This window comes from Cygnus atratus, chromosome 20 (genome assembly GCF_013377495.2).
Source record: "Cygnus atratus isolate AKBS03 ecotype Queensland, Australia chromosome 20, CAtr_DNAZoo_HiC_assembly, whole genome shotgun sequence".
NCBI classification, from domain to species: Eukaryota; Metazoa; Chordata; class Aves; order Anseriformes; family Anatidae; genus Cygnus; species Cygnus atratus.
Window position 1 is genome coordinate 9,766,860 of NC_066381.1, and position 19,523 is coordinate 9,786,382.

General features: G+C 50.2%; 1 protein-coding gene across 1 annotated transcript; it reads left to right on the forward strand.

The window, feature by feature from the left end:
- Window positions 1-3,193: 3,193 nt before the first annotated feature.
- Window positions 3,194-11,787, forward strand: MRM1 (mitochondrial rRNA methyltransferase 1). Its single transcript, XM_035560957.2, has 5 exons — window positions 3,194-4,162; window positions 4,641-4,734; window positions 6,604-6,724; window positions 10,822-10,941; window positions 11,067-11,787. Exons 1-5 carry the CDS (start codon window positions 3,363-3,365, stop codon window positions 11,108-11,110), a joined length of 1,179 nt encoding a protein of 392 aa, XP_035416850.1. The 5' UTR covers window positions 3,194-3,362; the 3' UTR covers window positions 11,111-11,787.
- The last annotated feature ends 7,736 nt before the right edge of the window (window positions 11,788-19,523 follow it).

Here is a 19,523-nt window from a genome sequence, read left to right on the forward strand (position 1 = left end):
GAAGGTAAAAGGTCTGGTTCAGATCTTGTACTAGTTCTGTGCTGGTGCAGCCCCACTGTTCTGCTCTGGGTTTACTCTGACTTGGGAGAGGAGGGCATCAGCCCCATAGCTGACACATGCAGAGCTGGAGACCACTTGAGCTGTTTTATTTACTCTTACAGTGTGGCAGAAACACACCTGCATGTAGTCCACCTCGATACAGAGCTATGGAGCTGGTAATGTACATGTTGCCTTAAGATTGCAGACTTGTGCCTGCTGTGCTCTGAATTTCCCGTAGTGTTTTGGAAGGTGAACCTGTAATTTTAGGTGGAGCAGGTCTGGTCAGTTATGTGAGCGGAGGACTGAGAACCAGAGAAACGTGGTTTGGACAGTTTTGCTTATGCCAGTGTAGCTCTGTGGGAGTTCATCTGTGTTATACCACCATAATGGAGACCAGAATAGGGCCACTACATCAAGAATTTCAGCTCCCTATGTAACCTTGGGCGAGTCACGTTACCTCTCTGCCTCAGTTTACCCATCTGCAAAATGGGGATAATAATACTTACCTACCTCACAGGGGTGTTGTGAGGACTCACAAACTGTTTTGTAAAGCACTTTGAATATGAGGAGCGCTATGTAAGTGCTGAGTGTTGATATGAAGTATTATTATTAATGAATCTTGTGATACATAGAATTCCTTGTGCCAAAGGTGAGCAACTGTAGAAGGGTACAAGGAGAGAACCGGTAAAACATTCCTTGGTAATTGTAAAAACAAAGGCAATTTGTCCCTTTTTTTTTTCTGTTTATAAATACACGCTTGTGGTGTGTTCTATCCCTTCATCATCTGTCACCAGTTTCTCCTAGCAAGTACACACAACCTTGTCTCTGGATTTGGCCTTTTAATTTACTCTGAGTGAAATTCGTGCCCTGTGGCAAAGTCTTGTGCTACTCTAATGCACTGACCTCCTCCACTTTGCCGAGGCAGTGGCTTTGTGTGGGTTCTTTGCACAGAGCTGGCTTTCACCCACGGCACTGAGTTAGATCATGTCCTGCAAGGAGCAGAGCCAGTCCAGGTCTGCACACAGCCAGCGATGCTCACTGCAGCGGAGAGAGCCTGTGCCAGCTGGAAAAGCTTGTTAGTCTCCGTGCCACTGTGGTGCTCAATTCAGAGGCACTTGGGTAATGAAGGTCCAAGCACAGTTGTGCTTTCTATAACACCCCTGTGATGTTCAGCTAGACGTAATATGAAAACTGTGTGTTTTCCATAAGGTTTCTTTTGCAGGAGCCTGTTTGAATTCAGCACGTGCACTGTGCAGAGTGTGCCATCGTTTGAAAAGAGAAGGTGGCTGAACTGGGAGTTGAGGGCTGAAAAAGTCAAGAAAATCAGGAACTTGTGAAATGAGCAAGGGTGTGGGAAGCAGTAGTGAAGTGTCAGAATTGGTGGGTCTAACTGCGTGCGAATTTAAGCTGATGTTGAAATGCATAGCTGAGGCAGGGACCTGACTTACCTTTCTGCTCTGTAAAAGGAGGCTTCAGAGAGAATTGCCTAAGATGTAAGGCTTTGAAAAAGGGCCGGTCTGTGCAGTCACTCCTTGCAAACACAACCTGGCTGACCTGCGGCCCTAGAAGTTATTTTTTTCGCCATGAATATTTGTAACGTTTGCAAGTCTATAAAACAACCTCTCATCCTTGAAATGATATCCAGTATATATTTCCATTTCTAATGAGTTATGGGGGGGGATAATTCCTGCTGCCAGGTAACTTCCTGCCTTTGGCTGCTTTCCCACATGAAGCACAGCCCACGGAGGGGTTTGGCAGGGGTTGCTTGGCTGCTCTGCCTCATGTAACTTGGCAGCGCCTTGAGCCATCTTCCTGGGGTGAGATGGGATTGGCAACATGACTCCAAGGCATTCAAAAACCCCAAACAAGAGGGTGAACTGTGTAATTTATCGGTAGGTTTCTAATTGTGAACTGTAAAATAAAGAATAAAAAGAGGCACACTGTGGTTCTTTTGTTGTACATAGTAGTTTTTGTGTTAAGACATAACATCCTTTTTACTGTTCACAGCTAAACCTTTCTGTTGTGAAGATTTCAAACAGAAACATGCGAATTTGGTTCTTCACAGGGGAAAAACTGTAATTGCTTTCTAGAGCAGAATAGCATCCAGTTGTCTCATGGATAACCTGTGGAGGTTGAACTAGCCCATCCATGTTCAAATGAAGCTGTACTCCACAGAGGTTTGCTGAAATCCCCAGGTAGGCTGCTAAACTATGCAAGGGATGAGCTGCTATTGCTACACAGACTTGGATATTGAACTTTTTCCATCTCCTGTGCTCGCTTTGAAGCAGGATGGATTGTTGCTGTTGTTAAATGAAGGCATTTTTTGCTTCCCAGTTCCCTTTCAGCTTGTCCAAGTGCAGAGGCACATGACTGAGCTCAGTTTTGCTCTCATTAAAATAAAATGTTTTTGCAAATAAGTAGTGAATAGCTGAACTGTGGCTGCCTTGCTGGATTTGAGGCAGATGTTTTGGATACCTTGTAAACAGGTAGAGAGCATTTGTAGCACTAAAAGCATGTTTGTTTTTTTTTTTTCCTAATCTTGTGTTTTCCTTGTTTGTCATATAATAAATGTCATCAGTTACGACAAAATTGCTGCATCTCTAGGAAATGTTCTCTGGCACATGGTGATCTCTGGTGACTGATCTCAGCTCTCATTTTGGGTGTGGGAAGAACGACTGCGCTTGGCTTTGGAAGACAACAGGAAAAAGATGATTTTACTTAAGATCTCTTAATCGGTAAGAGATTTAAGAGCCATGTTTTGTGCGTCAGCGGCCTGGTGTGAAGTTCCAGGCCGAAGCGGGGCCCCGAGATGCGCTGCTGGAGCCGTTTCTTATCTCTGTCAAGAAAAGCGTGCTGCAGTTACTTTGTCGGGGGGAAATAGGCCAGGATTTCGCCCAGGGAACGTGAATTTCCAGCTGATCAGCTGCCCCTGGGCCGGCTTCCATGGGCCGCGGGTGCTTTCAGCCTCTAGCAGCGGGCCCTGAGAGAAACGCCCCGCGGCCAGCGAGGCTGCGGCGGCGCCCTAATGAGAGGCGTTAATGAGAGGAACGGTTCCGTGCCTTAATTATGGCCCTGTCAGGGGGTGGGTCCGGCCACGGTGCCCCCGCCGGCCGCCCCGCGGCGCTGTGGTGCGGGGCCGCTCCGCCGCCCGCCGCCTGCACGGAAGCGGCTCGGCCGGGCCCCCGCGTGTCCGCGGCCCTTCCCCGGGCGGTGTGGCGCTGTGTGGGGTTCCTCCCCGTGCCCACGCCGCCCGCGCTGCCTCTGGGGCTGGCTCCGGTGTTTTTTATCCCCCACCCCACGCAGCGCTCGCCCCGTGGGCGGCCATGGAGCAAGCGCTGAGGGCCCTCCGCCGGGGGGCCGCCAGGCTGGCGCCCGCTGCCCGGCTCGGGGCGGGGGGGCACGGCCCCACGCGGGACAGGCGGCCCCCGTGGCCCTGCCGGCCGGTGGGTGGTGGGCAAGGGCTTTCCCCAGGCGCTCAGCTTCCAGCTGCGGCCCTGCGAGGGGTGGCTGAGGCAGGGGGCGATGCCTGCGGCTCCCCACGGACACGCGTGGGCCCGGACCCACAGAGCCGGCCGGGGTCCAAAGCTTGCGAGAGGGGACCCAGGGGGGCTGCGGCAGCAGGGCAGGAGGGCCGGGGCTGGCTGGGGAGCGATTTGCCCAAGCCCAGGAGGAGGCTGGAAGGGAAGCCGCTGCCCATCGAGAGGACGAGAGGCTCGGAGATCCTATTTGGCATCACGCCGTGTGCCGTGGCCCTCTCGCAGTCGAGAAGGGACCTGTTCAGGTTGTTTCTCAAGGAGAGCGCCGGCTCTCAGCGGCTCGTCATGAGCGAGTTTGTCCTTCAGGCCTCAGCCCGGGGGGTGCCTGTGCACCGAGTCGGGAGGAGAGAGCTGGATGCGCTGTGCGGGGGTCGGGTCCACCAGGGGGTTTGTTTAGAGGCCACCCCTCTCCGTTTCAAGAGTTTGGAGGAAGCTGAGAAGCCCGATTTGGGGGATGAAGAGAGTCCGAAGCGACAGCTGGTTTGGCTGGTGTTGGAGCAGATCCAGGATCCCATGAACCTGGGCGCACTGTTGCTCTCTGCCTACTTCTTGGGGGTGGACAGAGTGGTGACCAGCCAGAGAAACAGGTACGGGCTTGGTTGTCTGCTTCTTCAGTGCTTGGGTTTTCTCCTTCTTTTCTTGACGGATCCCGAAGAGCTTTCAAGCCTGCATTGCTCAGCAGCTTCTTTAGAGGGCTTTCTAAGACTGAGCTTGAGAACTGGATTTGGCCAGTTACTGCTCTGCGTTGCGCTCTGCAGGGAGGCTTCGGGATGTCGTGTTCCAGGCTGGTAGAGAACCTCCCTGGGTACCTTTTTTAAAAAACCAATTTTGTGTTTTAATTGTCCAGCCGTGCACAGAACTGCTGCAACTTATCTCTTGGGTTAATTTTTGAGCCCTCCTATTCTCTATAGGAAAATACATCCGTATAGCGAACGAGATCTTTTGCAGGCTAGATGGAATTGCCTGCTGCACAGGCAAGAGAAGGAAATACAGAAGCAAAAAATCCTCCTGGTTTTCCTCTTTTGCTATCATATGAAACTTTTCCCTTCTTTTTTTCCCTTGCAGCTGCCCCTTGACTCCGACAGTGAGCAAAGCTAGCTCTGGAGCTATGGAAGTCTTTGATGTCTACAGCACAGATGATCTCCGGAGCTTTTTGAAGGTAGAATGATCCACGTTTTTTTTTTTTTTCTTCCAGTCTTTTAGTGTAACATATATACGGGAAACCTCAAATATTGCATGTGCTGAACAGAAAGGAGGTACAGAAGGAGGACTCAAATGTTCGCAGCGTTCTGTTCTCCTGCTCTGTGTTCCTGTTTGCTACCGGTGGTCTGTGCTGTAGGACCTCTCTGATGGCTGTGCACCCGCAGTCTGGTTGTGTCGGGTCGGGTGGGATAGCTGCTCTGTGTTGTGGGTCCTTTCCGGAGGATGGTGCTGGCAGGGTAGCAGCAGGTCTGTCCTGCGACTCGGTAAGATGGGGTCTGTCTCCCTGTCTGTCCGTGGGGACCTGGGCTGGGGCTGCTGCCTGCAGCAGGTCTTTCCCAGTGCACACAGAGGCAGTGTCCCAGAGCCTGGCACACGATGGCAGCATTGGGCAGCCTTTAGAGCAGGGGAGCGAGGAGAAACCAGGGCTGGATGTGAGCTGCTGGAAAGCTTTTTATCTTTTTTTGCCTGTACCTATGCTGCGAGGTGAAATAAGGGCCTTTGCAGAATGCAAAAGGGGAATGCACATGGAAAAATGTGATTTGAGCTGAAACAAACACAGGAGAGTTGCCTTGAATTGGCAGTGTGAGTCCATCCCTGTTATAGCACCGCACAACTGCCCTGACTTCTTGTGGAGGTGCCCTGGGAACCAGCTGAATGCTGCCCTGCGTGCCTGCATGTGGCTGGGTGAGTCTGGCCAGGGAGCGAGGAGCCGCAGGCTCTCCTCTGCCTTCCCCTGTTTGCGTGGGACGCCCCAGATCGGTGCAGCGGTGGGGCTGGAGGGTCCAGCAAGGTGTGGGAGGGCAGAAGCTTTGGATCCGTAGAGGGACAGAGGCACCTGGTCTGCACTCTTGGGGTAGCTGTGTGCCTCTGTCCCTTTGAGGAGGAGCTTGTCAGGTTCCACGCAGGGGTAAGCCTGGACTCTTCCCACTTGGTGCTAGAAAACCGGTGTTCAGCTGTACAGGAGGTGTGTGGCAGTCGGAGCTCTAGAGGATGATGAAATGAAAGGCACATAAAGTACATTGATATTTAATTGAAACAGCTGGAAGAATCACTTTGTTACTGTAAAGCCTGAATTATTAACATTTGGAGCCATTGCAGCAGTTCATTTAATTGGACCCAGATTCACCGGCCTAACCCTTGGCATTGCCTGGCTGGTGTAAATTTGATAGAACTTAATGTAAAAAGCGCCAGCTTCACAGGAAATGAAGCTGGCAAGAAGCAGCAGCTCTTTTATTGTTAAAATGGATTTCTAAGACAAATAATTAAGGTTCTTTTTACTAGGGCGAGGGAGGGAAGGCTGGTTCTCTGCTCATGTGAAGCACTGAGTGTTGAGTGCCCTGCTTTTTATATGAGCTGATTTTTGGCATCCAGGTTGAAAAATGTGTAGTTGTGTTTGAAAACGTTTCTGGGGGCTTCTGATGGCTGAGGCTGCGCTTGAGAACTTGTGCCACATTGCTCTGTTCATTAGCGTTATGCTGATTTGTTTAACACTACTCTTTCTGTATGCTTTTCTGCCAAAAACCCTCCTAGAGCTGTTGTAGTGGCAGAAAAGGCTTTTCAGCTGCTTTTTGTTTGCTTGATAAACTGGAACAAACAACAGAAGGAAAATAACCCATTTTTGGTTTGTTTTGCTCATTTTCCTCATTCAAGGTTCATGTCCTGGTACTAGTAGGACTTCGGTGGTAAAAATGCAAGGGATGTCAAAAGGCCAGTCAGCTTAACTGGAAGTCTGAAACATTTACGTGGTTATGTACATGTCTTACTTTCTTTTTAAGCTTGAAGAGTTGCTGTTGTTTTGAACACATATTTCCTTTCCTGTTCTCAGGCTAAAGCTGCAGAAGGCTGGGAAGTTGTGGGAACGGTGAGCAAGCCTGAAGAGGTGGAAAATGTTCCTGTCGTCAGTTGCTTGGAATTTCGGTGGAATAAACCCATTATTATAGTAATAGGTATTGTCAATTGACAGAGCTTTGGGCTTGGTGGAAGTGTGTGTGTGAGGAACTGATCAGGGCAGCATTTCATCCCCTAAGCTAGTTTCAGATCCGTTACATTCTGTTACGCTTTGGTCTGGAAAAGAAAAGCTGAGCAAGAAACACCAGCATGACCTGTGGGCAAATAAAACAGAGGCCAAGAAGAAGGGGGGAGCCTGGAAGTTTCCCAGTAGGAACTGTAAAGATCAAAACAGTTTGTGCAGATGAACAGGGAGTTTAATAACTGCAGAGGGACTACGTGGCAGTTCTCAGTAGCAGGACAGGACTGGGTCAGTGCACCACAGCACGTTGTTTTGCATTGCGTTCTGCAGTGCTGTTGGTCCTGTTGTGGGGTCCTGAACCTGGATTTTCCGTGTTGGTGAACCGCAGGCCTGGGTGAGAGAGACCCAGGAGGTACGTGTCTGCTTTTGCTGTTCTGAGGCTGTGATGGTGAGCTGTCCTGTGTCTTTGCTCTGTCATGATTTCTCTTTAAAGGACAGGAACATGTCTCTGTGCTCAGGTCTGGAGATGAGGAGATGATGTTGGGGATGGTCTGAACAAAAGGCCGGGCTTTGTGGCAGAGACCACCGCCGAGATCAGTCTGTGGCTGCTTTTGTATGCCTGCGAGAAGGCAGGAACTACTGCCCAACGCAGTGCAGGTAGGAAGGGTGGGTTTAACCTCCTCCCTGCCCGACCTGTGCGCTGTGAAACTTGCAAAGGATGCTGTCTTTTGTAGGCAGAGTTTGTGTAGCCTGCCAGAAGGTGAAGAGAAGGGGAGTGATGACCCTGTGGCAGCCAGAGAAAGGAATTCACCCAGGGGTGCTGCTCTAGGCACCCTTGCGTGGCCATCCTGTGGTCCTCGCTTTGTGTCTGTCACCTGGCACGAAGCTGGTTTGAGCTTTTACACTTGGAAGTGGTGTCATGCTGGCGACGAGCCATCAAGGGGCTGTAATCCTGCCCCGTGCTGCGGTTTTCTTGGCTCAGAAGACATTCCTTTAATTAAAATGTTTATTGAACTCCTAGAAATACTGACAAGACAATGCAGCAAATCTGGCATCTCTACAAGATGTGTGAAGCTATATTATAAAGGGGATGGGGAGGCTGGCAGCGATGCTGATGGACCACAAAGAAATGCATCCCAGAAACAACGGCAACACCAAGAGAAAGGAAGGGGGTGAAAGTGGCAGTGGTGTCATTACCTTGAATTATGAGAGATTTCTCCAGGAAAAAGTCCAAATATCCTTTTGTCAAGGGAGATTGGAGGCTGATGGGTAGATGCATAAGGAGAGCTCCCAGACCTTGCAGCAGTAATGATTTCAACTCTCTGCTGAGCACTAACTCTTCACTGAAAAGAAAATTGAACATTACAGTTGTCTGATGCTGGGGTTGTTTGAAGAAACATCCTAGATCTGAATATGTAGCGTACCTGCAGCCACAAATAGAGAGCAGCAAAGATATATTAGCATGGTAGTGAGCATTGCATAGATTGTCTTGTAAGTTAAGCATTTGCAGACTTGAATTCACCCCCCTGGCATCCTCGCTGGCTTGGAAGAGAATGGTTTGGACAGCCCAGGTTAATGTTGTCTGCGCTAGAGTCGTTGCCTAAGGTGGCTGGGGAGCTGGGTGCCCTTCAGACTGGAAGCCTTGTGTGAACGGGAACAGGTTGGGAGCACTTAGGTGTCCAGGGAAGAAGAGTTGCTGGGTAGTTTGTTCTTCTTACGCGTCCAGTCTTCAGCTTGGGTTTTAAGGCTGTTTGTGGAACTGCTGGGTTTATCAAGCTGCTCATCGTGCACCTTCCTCAGCACAGCCCCTTCTGCCTGCCTTTGGACATCCTGCGCCAAAAACTGCAGTCGTTACCCTGGTGCGAATTGCAGGAGGGGCAGGGAAACTCCTGTTCTGTCACTTCAGCCAAGCTCAGAGGCTTTCATGCGCTGTGGTGCGAAGTGTGTTGTGTGGCTTGGAGGAGCGGGAGTGTTAGGAGCATGGGTGGTGCATTGTCATTACCGGCTCCTTTGAGCACCAGACCAAATCCTGGGCAGTACTGCAGTGCTACATGGGGACAAGCATTACCAGATAATTAAGAGGGACAATGCCAGGTGAACTGTCACTGAGACAAAACTATGAGATCGAAGCCAAAGATCTGAAGGGGGAAGCGTTTTGTTCACCAGTATAAACTAGGGTTCTGTCTGATTTAGTCGATACTCCCTCCCACGTGTCGCAGTCTGTGCAAGTCTTTTTTGCCCTGAATTTATAGGTCCTAATTATTTTAAGCAGCTAGAGCCATAAAAAGCTTTGTAAAAGCTGGAAGCAAAATTGCTGCCTTTATTAGGAATCGTAAGGCCCTTATCAGGGAGAGGAGGGGATTGCTCCAGGAACTGTGGCACCTCTGCTAATAGCTGCTGTCCCAGTTGGAGAGCCCCGTGAGAATGTGGTTTTGAGAGGCTCAGGAGACAAATAGTGCTGTAAGATCTAAAACTTTCCTGTGTTGAACCAGACAGAAGTAGGTTAATGTATATATTTTTGTTTCCTTGGAGCATCCCTAGGGAGCCACAGTCTAGTGATGAAGGCAGGTCAGGCTATGGGAGCCCTGGCTTTGGTCCCCTGTGTCACTCAGGCCTCCCAGGTGGCCTTGGATCCCTCGGCCGTGCCTTGTCTGCTCTGCTGGCTTAAAGCAGCAAGAAAAGAACGGTTAGGATGGGATTTTGTTTTTCTGAAGGTTCATTCACCCCAGCGAAAGGGTGCTCTTGCTTATTTTATATGGGAAGGTGATGCCAGATGCATTACCAAATGCATACTTTTCCTTACACAGAGTGCATCTTGCCTGTTAGATCAGCCAGCAAAGCGTGAGACTGGGCCTCAGCGTCCAGTCTGTGAAGTGGTAATAACGGCACTCCCTGTGTCGTGCGGGAGGAGGTCTCACACAGATAAATACGTAGAGACCGGGCACGGGACCTGCTGGGGAAGAGCTGTAAGCAGACACCAAGGGAAGAACTTTGTGGCAACTCAGCCCAGCAAGGAGCTCGTTTGCCTTACGGAGGAGCGAGTCTCCAGTGGCAGAGACAGCGCCTAAAGCATCTGTGATGCTGTTAAACCTCAGATGAGTGGAGGTGAGCCGTGGTGTCAGCGCTGGTCGCACACGTAGTGTGCAGAAGCCCCTGCAGGCAGCGTGTGCCCCGGTGGTGCCGCCCTGGGTGAGTCTGGGGTTCAGCTGGGCCCGGGGTCTGGCTGTCAAAGGGGAATGTTTGGCATCCAGCATGCTGAGCCTGGTTTGTTAGAGGGCGAGCACGTCTTTGAAATGAGCCAGGTATGCTTGCAGCCGCGGAGCTGTCTGTGTAGCTCTGAATAATGAATGTGGAAGAAGTCTTTGGGGAGCTGAGCGGGCTGGGAGGTCTGTGGTCTTCTGCATTTTCACTTGTCTGCACCAAGGATTGTTTAAAGCCTCTCCCTTTCCATTTCCCTTTGTGACAGTGTGAGTCAAACAACTACTAATGACCTGGGATAGATTTCAACTCTGTTTCACCAGTGTATCAGCCCAAACATATCAGGGCTGTTGGATGGTTTAACAACTAATCAATTGAAGCCTCTGGTTAAACTGTCTGCATTCACAAGTTGCACCCAGCTGGTGGTACTCTGCGCTGAAAAGGCTGAGCCTGTCACTGTCGATAGGGATGTGGGATTTGCTGTGCCACAGCAGGCCGGTGGCCTTGTCTGCTTCGTGCCTCTGGCAGCAGCCCGTGTACGTGGGCAGCTGCCCGCTGGCACGGTGGGTGCTCACGTGGGGGGTCCTTGCACTCGAGCTACAAGTCTCTGTGATTTACTGGGCGTGCAGGTGTGTTGTGAGGGTACTGAGAACACTGCAGGTACTGGAGAGCAGGTCCACGGAGGTTGGAGGGGGCCAGGAAGGGATGGCAGGGACGGTGCCCATCTCGTCTCTGGTATTTCTTGGCCATTGCTTGGTGGGAGTTGATGAGGTTATTGAGTGGTGGGAGAGCATTAGCAAGACCTGTACTCGTGACAGGGAAGAAGGAACGTGGCAGCGGCTGTGAGCTGACCTGAGCAGTGTCTGTGTTCTGCAGGTAATGAAGGTGACGGACTTTCACTGGAGACGCAGCTCTTGTGCCATCGGATGCTGGCCATTCCCCCTGGCAGAGCGCTTCACCCGGGGATCGAGTCACTGAACGTCTCTGTGGCTAGTGGTAAGAATACTTCTGATGCACAAGGGCATCAGGCCAAATTGCTGTATTTAAAAATCTCAAATATCTAGGCTCTCAGAATGATTTTCTTTTCTTAAAATATTATTTTTTTTTTTACTTTCCTACAGGTATTCTCCTGCACTCCATCTGCAGCCAAAAGCTGAGGCAGTGACTGATTTTTCTTGTGGCACGTGGTGGAGGTCATCCAGCCTGGACCTTTGGAAGCCACTTGGCGTTTCATGGCTGCTTTCTGTCAGTGTGGATGTGGAACTGCTCTTTCCAGGCTTTTCACCATCTCTGCAACGTACAGGGAGAGCCCCGTTGGCCCGACCTGTATTTTGGCTGATGCACAATACCACCAGAGCCCTGGCTCAGTGCTGAAGTCAGATGCCTTCGTGCAGTAGGTAACACCTCCCACCCTCAGGGGAAAGGTTGTCAGGAAGGGGAGACAAAGCTAGGTTTTAAAAGCAGACAGCCGAATCCTTCGTTTTTTGCAATAAAATAGCCAGTGTTGGCTGCAAGTCTTGTTTGTTGCAAGGGGACTTACATTGCTCAGGGTGCGGAGAGGATTTTGGGCTGCAGCTTTGAGCCAGTTCTTGGTTGGCACCCCCCCCTTAGCTGCCAGGAGGGTGCTGGCGACAAACAGGTTTGGTTTTGGACTACTCGATAGCAATTTATTCACGAGGCAGTTTCCCTGTTACATATTGCTGCTTGAACGTCTGAAGTACAGCGTGTTGTATTTGATTGTAACACAAGTCTGCGGCCGCGCCAAGGATGGACATGACCTGTTCGAAAGAGCTGTAGTGGGGAAAAATGTAGCCCGTTGAAATAAAGCCTCTCTAAAGATTTCTTGGAGACTCGAATCAATCCTTTTCGTGTCATACATAAACCCTGAGTGTGATGAGTGGAACGGGGCTCTTCCTTCAGGTGGGAACGGGGTTCGGGAGCTTGTTCTCTGCATTTGGGGAATTTTTCTTTCCACGGTGGGCCTGATCCAGCTGGATGCTGAGCTGCCCCAGCACCACAGTCCCCACTGATGGCATCGTGGGTTCAGGGAGAGTGGTGACGGTTTCATTTGCAAATATCCTGGTTGAAAACCAGGCTGGCTAAATTATTGAGAACCAAATGAATGTTATCGCTTAGCACCTTAATTATTTTATTTAGCTACTGTGGCCCTTTGCATAGGATTCCTCATTAACACTTAATTTACAGTGCCCTTTAGGGATAATTTCAAACAATTCAGCTTAGTCTCTCCCCTCCCCCCTTCCAAATGAACAAGTAAATCACTCAGAGTGACTAATTAGGACTTTCCTTTGAGCTAAATGAAGTCTGTAAACTGGTCTGTGGATGTGGGGATTTTTCAGATGTGTCCCTGGGAGAGGCTGGCTGGCCTTGCCGAGGGCGCTGGCTGCGGTGGTGGCTGCAGGGCTGGGACAGGACGAGGGCTGGGACAGGAGACGTCGCTCTGCTGCTGCAGCAGCTCTGGGGACTTCCCTGGCCTAGGAGAAACGCGGAGCATCGCCCAGCCAGGGGCTGGCCTGCAGGTAGGATGCTGCTCAGCTTCGCACTCAAACCTTCTGCCGTTCAGTGGTGTCGAGCGCTCACTTCTGTCGCTGCAGCTGGAGAGGGTGCCTGGCGTGTGGCTGCACATATCCTGAGCTGTGGCTGCCCCTTCGGCCTCTCCTGTGCAAAAGGACAGAAGCCAAATTCCCCCAAAAATGCCTGCTGCAGTGCGAGCCGGGCTTCGGTGCCTGAGTCTGAAAGGTCTGAAAGTGTTCACCGAACAGCAGCAAAATGTCTGGTGGACTGCTGGGGCGATGGCTGCCAGGCAGGTGTGTAGCGCTTGCCTTATGGGCTGAATGTATCTTTTTTTTTCTTTTTTTTTTTTAAATGCTGAAATGAAAAGGCAAGGGGCCAGCGAGGCTGCTGGCGAGCCTTCCCCGCTGGCGCTGATCATGCAGCCGTGTCTGCCCCAGCAGAGGGTGCCCGTGGCTTAGATTTGCTCATTTTTTGCAAGACAGGTTCAGCACTTGGGGCTAGCCGAGTCCTTCCTTCTGAGCAGTAGGGATGAAGATAAAGCCTTTGCTCTATTCTTAATCTATAGATACTTATCTATAGATTTTTTTTTTCTGATTTCATACAAACTGCAGTTTCTCCATTTAAAAAAAATAATGATTTCTTTATGCAGTACTTTCATAAGAGGAGGCACTTCATTAAGTTTGCTTGGTTTTGAGAAAGCTGTGCACCCTCAGACCACGCGTAGCCACGCTGGTTTACTCCCCTAATGAGGAGGCAGGTGAGTAACAATGGAGCAGGTACTTTTCTGAACCCAAAAAACTTCGAGACCTTGATGTCCATGGTGGCTCCGTCAGTGGGGCGAGCGTGGGGACATTGCCAGGAGCCCTGGGGCAGGGGCCTGGCCGCGTCTCTCTGTCCCCCTGCACTGTGATCGGTTTTCCTGTGGGAGCAGTTTCCAGCAGTCCGCCTGGTCCTGTTTTAAACGTGCCAAAGAGTGGCTTTTTGCATTCCCAGGCCTCGCAGGCAGGATGGATCAGAATCCCTGCAGTCGCTCCTCTGGTGGCTCAGCATCCATCGCTGCAGCGGCGGCGACTCCCCGCAAATTGCCCCGTGCAGCCGCCGTCTGCGCAGCACCTTGCTGGGGCACTGGAGCGTCAGACCGGGCTTACCGGGGGCCGTATGAGGTTTGCATTTTAACAGGCTGTGGTGCTTTATGGTTATTTTTAACAGGAGTTTGTCTGCCAGCTCTGTTGGCACATCAAGGGAGTGCGCTGGGGGAAGCGTTACATCTGCTGCTGGTGCAGGGGAAGGGAAATTGGGATCTGAGTGCACAAATAGGGCTGGGGCTCAGACTTCGTGCCTGACTGCTGCTCCACGGGCGTCATTGCGAGTGCGGTAAATCCCACCCTGGACATCTCCGCCGTTCACTGTAGTGCATTCAGCACGTCTCCCTCAGCATTAACTTTTGGCCCTGCTTTGCATCGCTGGTGCCCAGCTCATGGACGTGGGCTCGGCTTCTGGCACAGCCGACACCTCTCCTCCTGCCCGAGCCACATCCTGCTGCGGACCCAGCACGCCTGAGGCCTCGCGCTGCCGGGAGGAGCACGGGGACCTCTGCAGAGTGGCACCTTTTGAGATGGAGCTTTCTGCTGCGTGATTTGCCCCCGATCTAATAAATGCGATCCATTAATTGGATCATTGCCTGCTTCTCCAGTTAATTTCCTGGATATTTTTAAACGTTAAAATGTAGTTTTTATAGTCTTTCATTATTTTTAGCCTTAAGCTCGACTATAATCGTCCCTGTAATGTAACTGTAAAAAACTCCCGGCTTTATATCATAAAGGAGGACATTAATTGTCATTTTTTGTGTACATCAGCAAGATCAAAACATGCTTCCTGATTACTTCTGTTTGTACATAGAGTCTCTTTGATATTTAGATATGAATAAAGTGTGTGTGTGTAATTTGAAAGTCAATTCTTCCCTCCCTGCTGCTTGTCATGGATTCCTCTCAGAAGCATATTTACCAAATTGATTTTAAAATTTAGTAATTGCCCTTCCAAAATGATTTCTCAATAATCAAAGTGTCTCTAAGCACAGTGGCAAAATATTTGTCCTTGCTTGCTCAGAAGATACGCTCTGGGCCTGTCTTCTTAATCTCAGACCAGGCAAGCACAAATCTTTTCATCCCCCAAAATCAACTCGAGGGAGAACAGGCTTGGAGAAGCTCAACTAATGCCCCAAATTTAGGTTTTGTGCACAGATTATTAATATGACAAAAACCAAATAATTCCATAAAATCCTCAACTGGCTCTTAATGAGGCTTCTTGAGAGGGGCTGGCAGTGTTTTTGGGCAGAGAACAGCTATTTTCTCTGTGCCATGATCGGTGCAGTGCCATGGCCGGGGCTGCCCCGTGCTCATGCCCGGTGCTCGCGCCGCCTCGGGCAGCTGGGCCACGTGCTGTGGAATGAGATTGATTTGGCTGCTCCAGGGCTTCTCATTCTCATTTGCAGCTGCTTTCAAGAAAGTTGTGGGTTTGTTGTTTTTTTAAAGCAGCTCTGGCACCATCCCTTTTATTCTTCAGCCCTGTGCCCACCCGACGAGCGCAGGTCTCTGCCAGCATTAATTGTCCCATTTTTCTGCACCAGCTTTATAACGAGGCTGTGCTGAAAATCAGGCGCGAGGGCTCAGCCTGGGCACGCGGCCCCTCCGGGTGCAGCAGGGAATCCTCCAGCCGCGCCGCAGCGATGATCGGAGTTTGTAAATGTAATCAACCTTGAGGTCTTGTTACTTCCACAGGTGCAATTAACATTACCATCTGCTAATCCATGATTAACGATGTTTACAAATATGCTACAACATGTTAAAATGTGCCTGCGCTCTTTTTTTTTATTTTTTTCCCCTCACCCTGTTTTGGCGCGAGAGCTGTGCCGGCGGCAGAGGCGCGGCGAGGGCTCCCGGCGGAGGGCTCACCATGCTCCACCACCAACTCGCAGACATTTTGCTTTCATTACTTAAAAGTGCTGTTGAACTCCAAACCAGCTGTAGGAATGACAAGTTCAAATCAGGAGGTCAGTACTGCTAAATGGGATTTAATTGCACGGGGGTTGAGGTACAAACTGATGAATCTGAATAATAAAACTTTGTTGGAGGCGACATATGGCACAGTTTAAAGTAAATTTTTATTGATCATCCCACAACTGATGTGTTAATGGGATGGCAGTCTTTGTGTTGGGTTGGAGATTGATGTGGAGTTTTGATAACGTCACCCAGGAATATTGTGGATTCTAATAGGAGAATTTTATAACTTTTTTTTTTAAAAAAGAGTGTTTTCTATTAACTGCCTCTTTCTTTTTAACACGGAGAGGAATACATTCTATCTCTACAATATGTCCTCCAGATCTAGGTTACATGTAATTGCTCCGTAATTGGTAGAACCATGTAAAAGCCATGGTATTTGCCAGTCAACCCTCCTAAGTTACCATGAAATTGAAGTGTGATATTTATTCCCTATAAAACTTGCGACCCAAATATTGTGTAAGATGAGGCTTGGTTTACTGCAGCGGCGTTTTTGCAGGGGCTGTGCCGTGCGTGATGCGTGCACGTCTGGGGCTGTGCGCCTGTATTATCGTAACTGCAGGGTGTTGGGTTTGTTTTTGTTTTTTGAATAGGAGCTGGAGGAGTTATTTTGCTTTGAGGGAAGATGCTTTAACCTCACTTGGGCTTCAGCCTCAGGGTGATTGAAGTTATCTTGTGGTCCAATTCAAGCTGATGGAGGTTTTGGGGGTAGCTGAAGAAATTCTTCTTGTGTTTTCAGTGGGCTGGGGTAGTAATTATGCTTATCGTCTTTCTTGAAGCCTCTAGAGATAAAATATTTGTCCGGGTATTGGGATCCTCAGCTGGGAGATGCTCTGCAAGTACACAGGGTTCTCGTTAGCACTAAAATAGTGGTGACTGGCTTCATTCAGCCCCGAAACGGATGTCGCTGCCGAACACGGGTACCTAAATTTAGAGATAAAAGATGTGCATTGCGTGCTCGTTGCAGCTGGATGCTATTTGTGTTTAATTACATCTCCCAGCGCATCATGCTGTTACGAAGTTGTTTGTGCTGAATGCATTTCATATGTGCAAGCAGGCACGCCAAAACGATGCTGACCAGGCCACTGGGAATGCCGCTGGAGCCCGTGGCAGCATCCCTCGTGGGCTGTGTCCGTGGGGTGCTCGCGATCCGGCTGCTGGAGGCTGGGAGGTTTTTGCCCAATCGGTGCAGAATGGGTGGGTGGATGCAGCGAGGGCTCAAATGTGCTCACTGCATGGCTTTAGCTATGCACACAAGTAATTGGCTTGCTTATGATCAATAGTTTGATATATTTAAAAATGTAACAATGTGCTCTGGCTTGACGCAAAGTTAAACCTGCCAATTTTATTTATCTATTTATTTATTTTCTGGCCTGTTTTAGAAGCTGCAAAATCAGCAGTGTTTCTCCTGCACTCAAGTGTTAGCTCAGCTCTTTTCCCTGGAGATCTGAGGACCAGACCCTGCAGTTCCCAACGATGCCGAGCTCTGTCCCGGGTCCTGCTCCAAGACCGGTGGGTTTTGGTTGCGTGGTGGAACAGAGGAGGTGGCGGTGTCTGCCGGCGCCTTCGCAGCTATGCCAGCCCTCATTAGCACCTTCCGGCGCAGCGCAGCTTGTTCAAACCATATCACAAGTCTTTTGCTTGAGATTGCATCTGTGCCTAATATGCATTTTTATATAAACAAGGGTACTAAATGGCCTTTCAGTTCCCTCTGTAATGTCTTTTTTAATGGAAGGTCCTGAATTAAGAACATATATATATGACTCTAAGAATTTTCTAAGTGATATTGAAAAGCTATTGTAAGGTAGGATTCCTTCTTGCAAAATTATTTTAATGAGGTTCCAGTTTATTTTCTGGCTATATTTTACTTATTTAATCCTCCAGAGGGGTTTTTCAGAGGCAGCATCTCATTTTCAATGCAACTATTCTTAACATTAGGGAAAACTACCTTTCTGAAATGCATGAAGGGGGAAAAAAAAAAAAAAAGAACCAGAGGAAGATGTACGAGATAAGAATAAACTTGAAAAGCTTTGAGGTGGTTTATGGCTTCTCTTGAAAGAATAACAGTTCATGTATTTTTGTTATGGTGTGGTTTAATGATGCTTGCAGAAAAAAGATAAGGTAGAAATGGAAATATAAAATTAAACCAGCAAAGTGAATGTGATTATTTTAGTTACTAGTATTACCTGGGGAAAACGCTCTCGGGGTTTTTTATCTAGACTAAATATTTGCTTTTCTAAAAGGGAAAGCCCTCTTCAGCCTCAGCCCCGGGCTGTCAGGTGAAATACTCCCGTGGTCCAACAGCTGCAGGAGGACAGGGACATCTCTGTCATCATCTGGTGCCTCTGGCCGCCTGTGTCCGTGGGTGCCCCCGCAGCAATGCTCAGGGATCCAAGCACCACTGCTGTATTCGCTGCCCTTGGGATGCAGCCCTGCTTCCAGGGGTGCCCGTCAGCATCTGGACCAGGATGCTGGGCCTGGCAGTGACTGGTTCTGGTCCCGGGGCTGTGCTAGGTGCCACAACGGGGAGGGAGGTGGCCCCGGGAGCATGGGTGCTGCTGCGTCACCGCGGGCAGAGGGGAAGGCACGGGGACATCCTCTGTGCCTGTCCCGGAGGATGCTCCTTCACCAAACCTGGGCACAGCTGGCCTGTAGGCAGCATGGACCTGTCCCACCTCACCCCATCCCACCCCAGGGTGCAGAACTGGGACAAGATTTGTCACGTCCCCGCTCAAGCCAGGCGCACCAGGCAGGGCCGTGGCCATCTCGTTGCAGCCGCCGTGCGCGGAGCCCAGGCCTGGGTTGCGAGAGGTAAGCTGGCGGATGGACCGAGCCTGCCGTGTGGCCTTGAGCTTCACTGGGTAGTTAATTTTTCAATTTCTTTCATGGGTCTGGTATGGCAAAGAGTTTGTTTATAATTAAAGTACTTGAAGATTTATACTTTAATTCGAATAGCTGAAAAGAAGCAGTTTCTGTGTAGGTTTCTTCACTATCAGAATCTAAAACAGATTATTATGTAAATTTTTTCGATCCTAAATTCATTATAATATTCAATTTCAGGAAATGCTCTTGACCATCTGCTGCTGCTCTAAGAAATGAGTCTTGGAGATTGTTTACTACCAGAAATATTGTAGGTATTTAGGGTAGATCACAGCGCAGTGTGAGGGCACGGTGCTTATTCCTGCAGCCCGCTTACATAAATCCCTGCCATGGGTGCCACGGGCCCAGCGAGTTGGAAAGTGCAGCCAGAGCCGTGATGTCCCCTCTGCAAACCTCCGGGGATGCCAGGAGGGGCAGGAAGGGTTTGGGGGGAATTTGGGGAATGTTGGGTGCCAGGCGGGCAGCGAGGGCCCTGTCCGCAGGCCTCGGCCTTGCTTTTGGGCTCTTCCTCAGCGTGTGCATGGGGGTGGGAGCCCACAGCGCCCACCCAGCTTTAATCTGCTTCTTCCAAGCGTGTTTTATTACCGAAGCAGGTGTGTGTTAGTGCCACCAGGTGCCGTGGGGTGAGGTGCAGATGCAGATATGCTGCAGGACGGGCCTGCATCCCAAGGCGCTGCTCCTCCCCAGGCCTGGCACCTGCTTTAGCTGCTGTTATCGAGCATCTGCAAGACAATAAAAGATTTTTCTGACCACCCCCCCGCTTGCTCCCACATGTTTGAGTTTGGCTTGGCATTAAACGTGGTTTCTGTTCCTTCTCCCCCACCAACACGTGCCAGTCCTGCTCCCGGCCCCACAGCTGTGCTGATTGATTGATGGGGCCGGGCACCGCAGATGGGGCCGGTGCTAGGGGCACGGCAGGGGCACCCCGGGGGCCGAGCATCCCCTGAGCATCCTCCCGGCGTGGGGACGGCGCCACGCGGCAAATTGTCATTAATATCGAATTATGTACAGGGCTTGCAAAGAGGAGCTGCTAATAAAGTAGCACAGCCTTCAGAAAGGCCACTCATGTCTGGCTGCGTGCTCAGAAGAATGTGGGAGTGCTGAGAGATG

Bases quoted from the DNA above. Each gene is read 5' to 3' on its own strand.
- MRM1 (XM_035560957.2), top strand. From the start codon at position 3,363: ATGGAGCAAGCGCTGAGGGCCCTCCGCCGGGGGGCCGCCAGGCTGGCG. The intron at 4,163-4,640 runs GTACGGGCTTGG...TTTCCCTTGCAG, and splicing joins GTGACCAGCCAGAGAAACAG to CTGCCCCTTGACTCCGACAG. The intron at 10,942-11,066 runs GTAAGAATACTT...ACTTTCCTACAG, and splicing joins GAACGTCTCTGTGGCTAGTG to GTATTCTCCTGCACTCCATC.